This window comes from Bacillus rossius, chromosome 1 (genome assembly GCF_032445375.1).
Source record: "Bacillus rossius redtenbacheri isolate Brsri chromosome 1, Brsri_v3, whole genome shotgun sequence".
In the NCBI taxonomy this organism is placed as follows: Eukaryota; Metazoa; Arthropoda; class Insecta; order Phasmatodea; family Bacillidae; genus Bacillus; species Bacillus rossius.
The window spans coordinates 150,425,079-150,438,638 of NC_086330.1; the positions used below are offsets into that span (position 1 = coordinate 150,425,079).

At 34.8% G+C, this 13,560-nt stretch overlaps 1 protein-coding gene across 1 annotated transcript in view; it reads right to left on the reverse strand.

Annotated features, from left to right (window-relative positions):
- The window catches only part of LOC134546288 (elongation factor G, mitochondrial), an 86,245-nt gene that overhangs the window by 19,787 nt on the left and 52,898 nt on the right, over window positions 1–13,560 (reverse strand). The window contains exons 10-13 of the mRNA XM_063389006.1: window positions 10,808–11,002; window positions 8,162–8,314; window positions 7,275–7,392; window positions 2,030–2,149 (exon numbers count right to left, since the gene is read on the reverse strand). Coding sequence (XP_063245076.1) covers window positions 2,030–2,149; window positions 7,275–7,392; window positions 8,162–8,314; window positions 10,808–11,002 — 586 coding nt within the window. The remainder of the gene's footprint in view (window positions 1–2,029; window positions 2,150–7,274; window positions 7,393–8,161; window positions 8,315–10,807; window positions 11,003–13,560) is intronic.

The following is a 13,560-nucleotide window of genomic DNA, read 5'->3' on the forward strand; positions in this document are numbered from 1 at the left end:
TCATAGGAGCGCTTCACTTCCGGCAAGTCACGCACACTGGCAAGAAGCAACGGCACCTTGGTCGCGTCACTCGCTGCCGCTTTTGCTAAGTCACACGCACGTTTCACCCGTCCCTCGGCTAATTGCAGCCGCAAACCCAACGCTTTAAGTTCACTCATGCTGAAGCTATTTACGAGATTTCCTGCTATAACCTCAAACTTGCTTACGCGAACATGCGGTAATTAATGCACGAACCAAAAAAAGTTACTCCGTTCGTGCAGCAAGGTACAACACAATCGACCAACGTACAAGGGCTAATAGTCATTTCACTGCACGTAACGTATTTCACTGAACAAAGGCGGTCCCGGATACAATAAGCAATATTCACGCACGTGTCACGTATCACAAACAAATCTCGAAAACCGGCAATTTTAACACCAGAACTATCCGGCCTAGATGGACCAAAATGTTATGACGCGATAACTGAGTGGACTGTATACGAAAATAAATAGCGATGCCATTAAAACGAAACAAATTAACAGTGAGGCTACACCATTGTACTACTCACCGCCATGATGATAATATAACTGACTTCCAGCCGGAAGTCCAGGGCTGCCAACTATTGGCAGAGGAAGCTTGCGCATGGTTGCCACTACACAGCAGCGCGGTAAATACAAACTTGAAGTGTCTCTTATATGTTGAGGTCTAACCAATGTTGTTAGCACAAATTACCAGCACTAATACGGTCTGAACATTAATGTTACTAACACAAATTATATACACTAATACACAGTCTGAACACCAACCATGAAGAAAATTCAACATCTTTTAGCCAATTGTCTTGAAAGCTTGTGTTCTTGCGAATAGGAGGCATTTTAACAAATAAAATATAAAGACTTAGGAATGAACTAATGTATGCATACCATCCTAAATAATAATAAATAATAATAATAATAATGTTCTCTTCTTGAAAATAGGTATCAATTATAATAAAAAAAACTCCCATTTTTACAAAATTAAGAGTCTAATATGTAATACATAAATGCAGCAAGTACACTGCCACTATGCACATGGTAGATAAGTCGGATTCATACACCATCGCAAATATCTCGTTCACTTATTTATTGGACTATGACATAAAAGTGCCCATAATTTCTTTTGCCTTTTATTTATTTTAATACATTCTCAGGTCCGTATTTACCCTAATAATCCGCGCATGAATTAAATTTTCTTTAAAATGTCTTATGCAAATACATGTATTTATAAATTTTATGACATAACTGTAAATTATAAAACGTTTACATACCACAACACGAGGAAAAAACAAAAGCAGCATTCATAAAATTGTTACGACTGTAGCTGTTTTGTTTACTGCAGAAAAGCGCCACTTCATCTCGGCCACGAATGACCGAAATTAATGCTACATTACAAAGATTACAAATGAAAAAAAAAAAATCGGGAACAGCTAAGAAGCACACACAACATATCCTCCTCACCTTCAAACAAATTTTGAATTTCAAAAACATACCTTAATTATTTTCTCCAGTCACTTTCTAAGACTACATACTTTTTTTCGTACAATTTCACATTTCCTTATAATTATTAATCAATACAGTTTTTTTTTTAGCAACCACAAACCTTTGGTAATAATAGCGTCTCTCATAAAAATATATGTTTAAACCAAAGTACAAGTTTTCAGTTGTCAATTTTGAAACCAAGGTTAATCAAAATTAGAGCATGAAAGAACTTGTGCTATGCAGCGTTGCCAAATTTTGAATACCAGCACACCATACTTTTTCAAAACACATTTTACAAACATTATGCGCCGATTATTTGGGTGAATACGGTAATTTGCAGAAATAATTTTGAAAATGCTATCGTTAAATCCAAGTTTTTATAACAAAAATCATCCATTGAAGAAACCATTAGGATGCAGAAACCAGCTTTTTCAAATATTTCCCTGACCCATAAAAAAAAAATCCCTGACTTTTCCCAGTTTTCTCAGTCTGTGGCCACCCTGAAATATTCAACGTGAACTAGATGCTTGTACCTTCCCTGACGGCTCCTTGGGCTGCAAGGAAGAATGCCAAGTCACTAGAATCCACGCTGTGGTTCGCTCCGTCCTGGAGCCGAAACTTCACCCCGGACACTTTATGGCCGGACAACAGACCTGTTCAAAGACAAATTGGAACATGACGCATGAGATTTTGTCAGCAAGGAACTCTATCCAAAGAGAAATTTTTTCTTTCTTTTTGACTCCTACAATCTTGTAATTGGCATTGAATCACTGAATTTTGACTATAACCTATGGATGCATGCAATTTCCACATGATATTTGTGTTACCGTATTGGTCAGAAAATAGGCCGACCTTTTTTGCGAGTTTTTTTAACCTTGAAATCTAGTCGGCCTATAATGGAGCACTAGCCAAAATAGTATAATTAACCACAAACATTTCAAGGAGAATCACTTATGTCATAAAAATGTTAACAGATATACAATTCATTGACCTAAAATTACACCGTACTTATGTGGAATTAGTAATTTTTCCAACTTAGAAATTTAGTAAACACACTTAACCCTAATAAAATAACGTATCATATTTTAAGTTAAGTACACAGATGTGGTCACTTGTAGCACATAGCTTTTAAAATTTAAAAGCTCGGTCTGGTTATTTTTGAACTGAATTTAACAGGCTGCAGTAATTTTATTTGCTTGTAAAATGTGGTATTTACAGTAAACAATTAGTAAAAACAGCAATTTTGCCGTAAGGTTATTTACCTTAGTATGCTTTATTTAATCTTCTACCACAGGAAAATCAAAATAGATAAATGGCACCAGTGTTCGCATCTTGTAGTTGCGACACGAATAAACAAATACCGGTACATACCAACAGTAACAAGAAAAATAAAACCTATTTGCATTATTGGCTGTTTTATGGTTGATTCATACACATTTTACATGAAACCATTTTGGGATTTTTACGTCAAAATTAAAGGTACCGGTAAACGTTTTCACGTCACAATTTCTATGAACTTAGAAAATGTAGCCATTGCCGTATAAAACGTTGGCTCCACTACAAAAGAATGTGAAGATAAACGGAAGAATAACACATTTTGTCAGTTAAATAAATACTAACTTAGTTGAAGTGTTACTGTGGTAATATGCTGCTGATAATCATTTTAGTTGGTTAAATTTATTTGCCCCTGATTTTGAGTGTGCTGTAGAAGGGGTCAGGCTATTTTCGAGGTCGGCCTATTTTCGGACCAATACGGTACTTTACATGGTTGTTACACCAAATGTTTCAAAAATTTAAAATCATAATATCATTATACATTTTTTTTGTTGGTAATGTAAGCATCTTGGATTGATTAAAAAAATTCCATGTATTTAGGGTAGAGATAAGATGGGTACACATTTGCTATTTTTTTAGGTGATGGAGTAGTTGGCCAAATTTCAAACCACAATTGTTGAATGGATGCATAGTTTATATTTTAGGTGGGTGATGGTAGATGAAATACAATAAGCATAAAACCAAGATAGATATACAGTTAAACCTCTCTGAAACAACCCCTCACGGTTCCCAGGCATAGGGTCGTAATAGAGGGGGGGTCGTAATAGATGTTTTCCGAAATTTTCAGTTCATTTCAACCCCCCCCTCCCCCTAAAAACCGCTACTCGCTAACCAGCCGTACAATGGCAGGATGCTGTCACTCACAATGCTAGACGGCTTTGCTTTAAACCCACTTCAACCTTCATGACAAGTCCGTTGCCCTACAGGCCACCTCTAAAGAAAATATGTGTTAGTTTACATGTACGTTTTCTGCTTTCCGTAGCTGAATAGACTAGAACCCCGATGTCACGAACCCCGGATTTAACGAAGCTGTGATTTTACGAATACATTCTCGGGAACCGTCAAAAAATTGGACATTTTGACCAAAATGTGAAAATCACAAAAAAAAAATTAAAAAATAAATAAATGAAAGATAATTAAAATCTGTTAATTTTAACACTCAGCGTATTTTTGTGTCTGCTTTAATACTTCCAATAATGTTCATGTAAGAATAACAGAAAAATAATGGGACATTTCCTTTAAAAATAAAACAGCTGTAGGTTCTGCAACGCGAGTGGGCGCACACGAGGCTCGCCCGGCTGGCTGGCGGCAGCGGCTTCATGACGCATAAGCTCACCCTCTCGTTTACATTCTTTAAGGCTAGCTCATCCCTCCCAGACACACAAACCATCTATATAGTGTCATCCCTTATAACACCCCAACTTCGCTCCCCTTTGAAAAACCTTCAGTGAGAAAATGCTCATTTCACCCTCCCTTCTCCCGTAAAATTGGGCTATTATGAATGGGGTACTAAAGTGGCGAGGGAGGGGTCAAAATATGTCACTTTTCACACCAAGTTCGAGTTCAGTCATCTCTGGCAAGGAATTTACAAGCTTTCAAACTTAAATATAAATGTGTTTTAATAGCAAGGGTCCTATGAAAAGGAATATACCGAATAAAATCAAACTGCTGTCACCAAACAAAGCATAAAACGGCCCAATGCGTGGTCGCTTCGTTATTGCTCGCGCGAGAGGTGAGACGTGGAATGTTAGAAGAAAGATAAATGCGAGGGAGACAGACGGCAGCCAGTGTGTTTCCTGCGTGGGCAATAAGTGGCGTAGCCTTTTTTTTTTATTCTGGGTGAAGCGACCTTTTTCTATCAACCCACGGAAAAAGATAATTGCTTGAGCTGTCAAAATAAACATCACTGCGGCAGTTAAAACAAGTCGAGGCGGGCGTACATCCAGTCGGTCGCTGTGTATTGTCAACCAATAGTAATCAAAATTAAGAGAAATCCAGCAGGTAGCTTTCTTTGCCTTAACTGCGTACCACACTAGACACTCGCAAAAAGCTAAACGTAAACACGTTGCCACAAAAACCTTTACTGCACCCTGCTGGCAAAGAGACCGTGGAATGGGGGTTGTTAAGCGCTGACAGCGGTCGACAGGAAGTGGTATCTATTTTTAGATATGCGCTGCCTACGGCAGTACAGCACTCAGCAAGAGAAACGCAGTAACACACTACTCACCACAAGAAACTTATTTTCTGTCTGATTTTCGGCAATTTTTCACGGTTCCTCGAAATCGGGTTGTAATAGAGATGTGGTCGCAATATATGGGGTCGCAACAAAAAGGTTTTACTGTAGTAGTTAGTATTTGCTAGGTTGGTAAACTGATGGTAGGAATCTCACAGGCTGTATGCCTGGCAATGGAAGTAAGTGATACATAGCATAAAGACCACGTTTTACAATGTAACCAAGAATGTAAAAAAAAAAAAACACCACACGCACAGACAGAGAGAGAGAAGAGAGAAAGATATATATTTTACACACACAAATACCCACAATCAAACACAAACACACCACTCAACCATATTATTGCCTGCCCATGTAGAGTTACCAGACACTGATAATAAAAAAGGAGGATATTCATCTCGCAAAAGGACATTTCACTAAAAAGGAGGACAATATATTTTTTTTAAAAAAGCCATGAATTAATTACAATGGAGTAAGATATTTTACAATGTTTTGGCATTTAATACAGTTTCAGTATAAAGAATCAAACAAACTACGCATATACAGCATATTAAAAACACGTTCTGCTACCATAGGCGTGCGCAGGACTTCAGTATTGGTGGTGCCAGATTACACAACAGCCCTGTCATTCATGGACCCCGAGCCTAAAGCGGGGGGTCCGGGGGTCCTCCCCCGGAAAAATTTGGATTTGAAAGCTCAAAATGGTGCTATTTAAGGTGTTTCCGAACAAAATCATTAAATAAATACACAGATGTAAAAATTTTAACATTTTTTATGACAAATTATGGCTTTGAACGTTATAATCATCAGGAAAACTACTAAACTATTTACAGTTTTAAGCTTTGTTGAGCCATAAAGTAAATTGCACAAATTGTTTGCACGGAATTCATGCTGGTGGCTTTGAAAAACCGTACTTACATGTTTTCTTAAGACGCCAAATAAATGCTAGAAAAAACATTCTCAAATGTTAAGTTTTAAAATCAACAAATCAAGGGAGTTTTTGTAACATACCTTAAATATGTAAAATGTTAAAACAATAAAAATACACAAATAAGAGTGGGCAAAAGTTTTAACTTTTGGAATACAACAAAAATGTTTTGTCGGCGACTGCATATAAGTCATCGAGTAAAGCCTATCGTTTTAACTAACTAAACTCACTCTCTTTTTTTAAATAAACCCTGGCGGACGGCGGCTATTATTCCGTGCGCCTGCCGAGTGGAGTGAACAGTGGACACCGAGCGCGCATTCTATGTAATTCGAGGAGAACTATGAGAAGTATTTACATTTCAGAAGTTTCGTAGCCGCGGCCCGCGTGTACAAAACAAGTAAATGCAACTGGCTTGTTTCCGTGTGTATAGTTGGTTCGATTGATAATTGATATACTGATAGTGTTATGAGCACATATCTGTAACTCGACACGATTGGAAAACATTTTTTTTTGGAAATAATACGGATTTTTGTAAGTATATATTATTTCTGCTTGTAAAAAACAAAATAACATTAACCCTAATGGTAGTGCCAAGGCACCTGTGGCACCTACCGTGCGCAGGCCTATGGCTGCTACCTGTCAAGCTGTCATAGAACTACTTACTAGTGGGATGATTCTGCGGACAGCGCGCGCTTTACTCAGCAGGAATTATCTCACTTTATAAAAAAGCCGGACATTTTGGAGCATTAAGGAAAATCCGGCCAGACGCAAAAAAATACATAAAAAGAAGGACGTGTCCTCCTTTTGCCGGACGTCTGGTAACCCTATGCCCATGCAGATGCAATACCTTGCCATCTGTCACCCCTTTCCACAAGTTGGAAATACATACACACATCTGTATTTAACTGGAAAATTTTACGGGTTGTTAGATGACACTGTGCTGGTGTTTAGCAAAATTTATTTTGTTATCTGCAGTGAAAGGACAGAGATGTTTCTCCACACTTGACTAAGACAATGGAAACATTCACAATTCACATAAAAACAGACACCTAAGTAAAACATTATCCTACCAACTTGAATAATGAGAAAAACTTGAGTGCAGTGGTGCAGTGATAAGTCATATGACTCACATTTATGAAGACCCTAATTTGAATCTAACCTCTATTCTGTTTTCCAGGATTTACCAAAATCACTTGCTGAACTCTCTCCACGACAAAATTTCAGATAGTAAACAATAACGAAAAGTCATCTAATTATTAAATAAATTGGGGTACATACTTACCTTTTTGCATCATGAAATTGAAACCTCTCTCTACACCGGGTATAAACTGTTTAGGTACGTTGGTACCTATCGTTTCATCCACAAACTCAACAAATGTGTTCTGATTGGGTGGCAAAGGCTGAAAAATAATAAAATAAAAAAAAACCAAAATATTAATTTTGTACTTAACACCTTGACCCACTTTAATGTTCATTTTTGAAAACTATAACATTATAAGAAAAAGTATTATATAAATAATACAAATTTAATTATGCGTCAATATTTTTCCAAAAGAAAAACTCAATCTTTTAAATTTTGAAATTTGATTACTACCCCTTAAAATAACAATAGCAAGCATGCAAAGTAAAAACAAAAAAAAATTTGATGCATGAGAAATTTAAAATGTTTTTATTTCGAATTAATGAGTAATGTTCCCACAAACATACAACTTATCATATACATATTAAAAATTACACAAGCTGAATAATTGTACCTAATTTTTAATCACAATGAAAGTATACAATATTTAACTTACTAACACTTGATAAATGTGTTAAAAAATTATGGATTATATAAATGGCTAAATGTGTTTATAGCACTTTGCTGAAAAATAAAACTAGTCTCATCAAAAACTGGCATAGCAATGTTAAGTATAAAATTAAAATAAAATAATAATTAAAATATTGGATTTTATTTAAAGACCAGTTTAAAATCAATATAGTATTATTTTACACTAAAGCTGAAATAATGTGTCGCCTCACAATACGTTCCCTCTACACTGCAGCAGATTAAAGCATTGCCGGTTAGTATCTCCACATTTGTCTACTCGCTAAGGTAGTGTTCAGTTCTCTAGTCTCGACAATCACCACAGGAGTTTGACAGTGCAGGGGGAAAGTAGCTCAACTCACCTCCATGATGCCTATCACTCTGGCGAACTGACCCTGCCCTCCAGACTGCTTCTTGTGGAGGAAGTCGAAGGTACATGGCGCCGAGAGTGTCTCCCTGAAGGCCACTTTCGGTTTCCCAAGGACGACCGGACAAGCGTATTCCCTTTCCATGCGCTGAGACCACATTACAACTACTTAAGATCACTTTGCACAAACTACGGAAAATCACAAAATTGTTTCACTTTAAAAGCTAAATCATCATTGTGCATTTCTTTGACTTTGACCTTGTAGCATTGTAAGACCCTGCCCTCCTAAATAAATAATTTTCTTTTAAACTTCTTTTTGTATAAGTAAATATAAATAAGTCTATGTTTTTAGAGTGGTGTGTATGTTATGAGACAGCAGAATCAGACGTTATGAATATTAATATATGTTATTTGCACGTGCTCTGTGTTTTAAGAAGGTATTTTGTATTTTATCAGACATTTTTAATCATTACTATTTTTTTATGTAATTATTCACAAATGAGCCGCTGTACTAGAATTTTACCTGTTTAGGCCTACTTTTTCAGGTTTTTTTCAATAAGTTTAATTTTGTAAAGTAATTCGTATAATAATTATTATTCTTAATTTTTATTAATGTGTTGTAATATAATTATAAATCACGGGACTGTGTCTGGGCTGGTGTGATAGTTAGAAAGAGAGGCATGAGAGGCCTGTAAGTGGGAGTGAGAAAGAAACAGTGCTTCCCCGCCAACCGAGATAAAGACGGTAATTCCCCCCTGCGTGGGAACTGAGTGATAACTGCTCTCTCACGGTGTGGGAGAGAGAACGAGAATGGGAGTCCCCGATTTCGATGTGAAATTGAAAAGAGATAGATCAAGGGAAGCCCAGAGTTCTATATGTAAAAGGTTTTTTCATGTATTGTAACTTGTTCTGTTATTGGCTTGTATCTGTAAGAGTGAAAGAAGCGTGCGTGTGATTGGTCGGTGAGGTCATGTGACGTCTACTCCCTGCGTGGAAGAGACGGTGACAAGACTTCACCAGTCGTCTGTCGATCGCTGCCAGGCGAGGCCGCGTTTCGGCGGCTCGAGGTTTTTCGCTAGGTGTGGCCGTGTTCCAGGTCGCACCATCTTCGTGTACTTGCAGTAAAACATTACTGAAGGACTTCATCTACGCTATTTTTTTGTTAATTCTCATCACGCGAACTGCGGGCATTTTTCGACGGGCAGATGTATGTGGAATGAGTGAGAAACCTCTTTTGAAAGTGTTTGGATTCGTCTGTGCATTCTAATTGGAAAGAATAAAACAAAAACTACCATCGAAGCTTTAAATCTTTTTATTTTTGTAAGTAACGAACCGTTACAACCTTCCCCTACCCCCCCCCCCCCCCCAATAAAATAAATAATAAATGCATCAAGCAATATCAATATGCACCTTTTATCCGCCTCTCCCTTCACATAAGCACTCTACCTTAAATACTTAAAAGGTATCCAATAGTATTCAAATGATTTTAGACCCCAAGCCAAATGATTCAAACATTCTAAGAAAAATATTGAAGTAACTAAAATAATAAACACTGACAACTCTTAAGTCCTATATTACCATTCCCAACACATATTGTACTTTCAGTACATAATTACGTAAATAAAATTATGATGTATATTAAACTTGGAAACTTATTTTTTGATACCATAATTGATATTTTATTTCTAGTACATTTTTTTTTTACCCTTGAGACTAACACAGTGATCCGAGAGGCAGATTTTGTACTCTTTGCGATAATTATTTGAGATTTGGATTTGATATAAGTAATGGCAGCACGTGAGCAATTTGTACCCTCCAAAAAGAGCAAAAAAAAATTTTTCAAACACTAAAAATTTTAACTGCATATGTTAAATATGCAGTGCAAATTTTTCTAAATTGAGCATACATCCATATGAAAATTAATTTTGACCAATACACCAATCTGTGACTCACACTACAACAGTAAATCACATTTTCAAGGGCTATCTACTAGTAGAGCCAAGAAATGCAGAGGTTTAGAAATGAGTCTCTTGATGGACGACGGCTTAAAATTAGAGTATTTTCACAAAGGTTTTTAAGTAGTGGTACATAGAACAACCATTTGTCTTTTCAATGATTCATTAATCACTGTTGCTTTAAGATGATAATTTTATTTACTGAAGGACAGAATGGCAACCAGGCAACAACTACCATAAACATAAGGAATATACAAATAATAATAAGTCATTATTTCTAAGTTTTTTTGCAACAATGAGGATAAAGTCATAAATTATTTTTAAAATTAAATCTATTTTATAATGTCTGGCATTCGTTGATTCGTAGTATTTTATAGTTTATGATTTCAATTTTTAAGTTTCCCTCTACATAATAATGTTTCTCTGCTCATACGCCACTTACTGTTTTATGATGAAAATTATAAAAAATTAAAGTAATTTCCAGTTACATTACGAAATAAGATCTTGCCTTGTAATTTCAGAAGTCAGTGTGCAAATCAGGTGCAAAAAGCTTACCTTCTCTACAACCTTGGTTTTCTCACCCTTTAATTAATTGATAAACTACAAAACAGAGGACATACATACATACACTCAGTAAAACTTGCAAAAATCAAAATTACTTAATGAACTGAAAGTTTACAACTCACCTGGGCATATATTTCCAAGTGCAACTCTCCCATGCCCGACACTATAGTTTCCTTGTTGTCCACGTCGTAATGGAACTGATAGGTAGGATCTTCTTTAGTGAACCGAGCTACTGCCTTGCTGAAATTGTCGCGATCTTTCGAGTTCACAGTCCTGATTGACATCGACACTACTGGGTCCGGAACGAATATTGACTCCTGATACAAAGGACAAGTAAAAATTTACAATTGAATAAATTATAGTGTTATAAATAAGAACAAAATTAAATGGTTATTTTTTAGTAAATTTTGTTTTAAAAAACAGTAAACTTTGATGTTCTTTATTTTCATATATTGTCTTTATGTCTAAAAAAATTGTTTATTATTCAACAAACATGAAATAAAAATATTTCTTAATAATTATTTCACCAAAAAAGTCTCATTTTGATTTACGCATGATGAATTTCAACGATAAAATCATAGTATGTCTAAAAAAGAACTACCGGTACTTGAAATAAAACTTAATATATCTGCAAATTTTAGTTGTTTGAAAAATATGCAAATGCCATTAATGTAAAATCAAGTAATTAATATGAGATAAAAGATCACAAAATGTAATGTTAAATTTTTTTTTCTATCATTTTAGTTCATACATTTGGGTACAAACTTCATGCAAAATAAATTACATTTAATGAATTTACCCTTGTATAAGATTTTTGTAATTAGATTTAAGTTTTGTCAAATTTTTGATTGATTTCATGTTTCTATTTATATTTTGGTGCTAAATGGTCTATTACATTTCCATTTTGGTGATAGGGTATATGTTTTATTGACATGCTTTGCGGTGTTATTTCTGTTTTATCGTAATCCAGCATATAATCTTGTCCCTACATATACATCACAATTTAAAAAATAAGCTATTTTAAACAAAAGATGTCTATGTAATAAATAAATAAATATTAAATTTTTTGATAAATTAATTAAAATTCTTAGTACATAGTTACACAAATACCAGATGAAATTGAAGATAACTCATGTTGAATCTTTGTTAATAGCTATGAAGTATAAATAACTAAAAAAGAAAAATTCTAATTTTAAATAATAATGTGTGTAAATTTTAGAATTCAAATGACAACTATACATATTTAATTCGACCTTGAATACTAATACTTAGAAATAGTGATGGGTCAATTCCTGTTTCTTCCCGGTTTTCGGTTCGGTAACGGTTCTTAAAAATCGGTTCTCGGTCCTCGATTCTGACTTCAAAAATAAAATAAACATTATTCACAAATTATTTATGACTTATGAGGTATTTCAAGTAATAAACTATTTATTGTTTCGGCTACAAAAAAGCACTAAAAAGCCTGTATCTAGACTTCCATCTTCAACAATTTATTGTTTATAACACTGAAAAATAATAATTTACTTGTATTGTTTTTTCCTCAATGTTTTTATTGTATGCTTACAAAGAAATGCATTGGCATAATGTTTCAGTCTTTAAAGATGCTATCAAAACAAATTAAAAGGTTTAGTACAGTTTTCAAGCTACAGCAAACACACCAACCTATTGCAAATGTAATATGTATTAGTGAAAAATAATTCTAAATAATATAGATAGAGAACACTAAATAAAACTAAAATTTACTATATTAATCTAGCAATTACCTCAAGAAAGCTACATACACCCTCCTTTAAAACAAAGGAATAAAAAGAAAATATTACAATAATGGAAATAAATTAAATTGATGGTGAACTTTCAAAGTATGTATTAAAATAATAAATTGTCTACATCGAATTCAGTTTGTTTGCACAGTCAAATCAATTACTGCCACACTTCTGATGACATTTCTTACACAATTTGTACTATTTTGCCGGAATAATTATACCTTAAAAGTGTCAACAAGCATTTCGTTTGTCCAGTCAATAGTAAAATACATCTACTATCCATACACCACTTTGCAAAAAAAAAAAAAAAAAAAAAAAACTTTAAAAACATCATCTTTAATCACGTATCCGCGAGATCTTCGTCAACGCTATTACCACTAAAAACAGACGTGCCACTTTCAAAGCAATCCCGTTTGCCTAAAAGAGAAAGTTACTAGCCATTCCGCTAGATGGCTGCATTTGCAGTGAACTTACACTCCACAGCACTGCACATATAGCATAAAAATTTAGAATGCCGGAGATTATTACGGAAATATTTGAAATCAATCATCAATTCTATTAAACAAATATACTTTTGCACTTTTAATTGTTCTTTATACACCAGTTACGCATACTTACGTGTCAATGACTCAATTAGCTGCCTATTTTTAAAACCAGTGAAACAAATATGGTGTCTTTCTGTTCACATCTCTCTACAGAGAGACGTTAAGAGTTGCATACATCGACAAAATACATCTATGGCACCTTCAACTGTTGTTTTGAATGAAAAACGTATTGTTTACAGATGTGATGAGAATATTATATATTTTCACGTGTAATTTATTTTATAGTTAGAGATGAATATTATTCCACAGAAGTCCAAAAAAATAATTCATATGTGAATTGGATGTGAGTTGAGCCATTTCATGCTGCAGTTAAGTTGTAGTGAAGGACTATTTTCGAAAAGGGTTTTGCTATACTGCCGGTACCGGTACCGGCACCGACATTTTAGCTGCTGTTCTCGGTGCCGGTTAAAATGCTGAGAACCGAGAACCGGTACCGACCCATCCCTACATAGAAATAATGAACATTCGTTTACTTATAAATACTTGACAAAGAAAACCTCTTAAGTT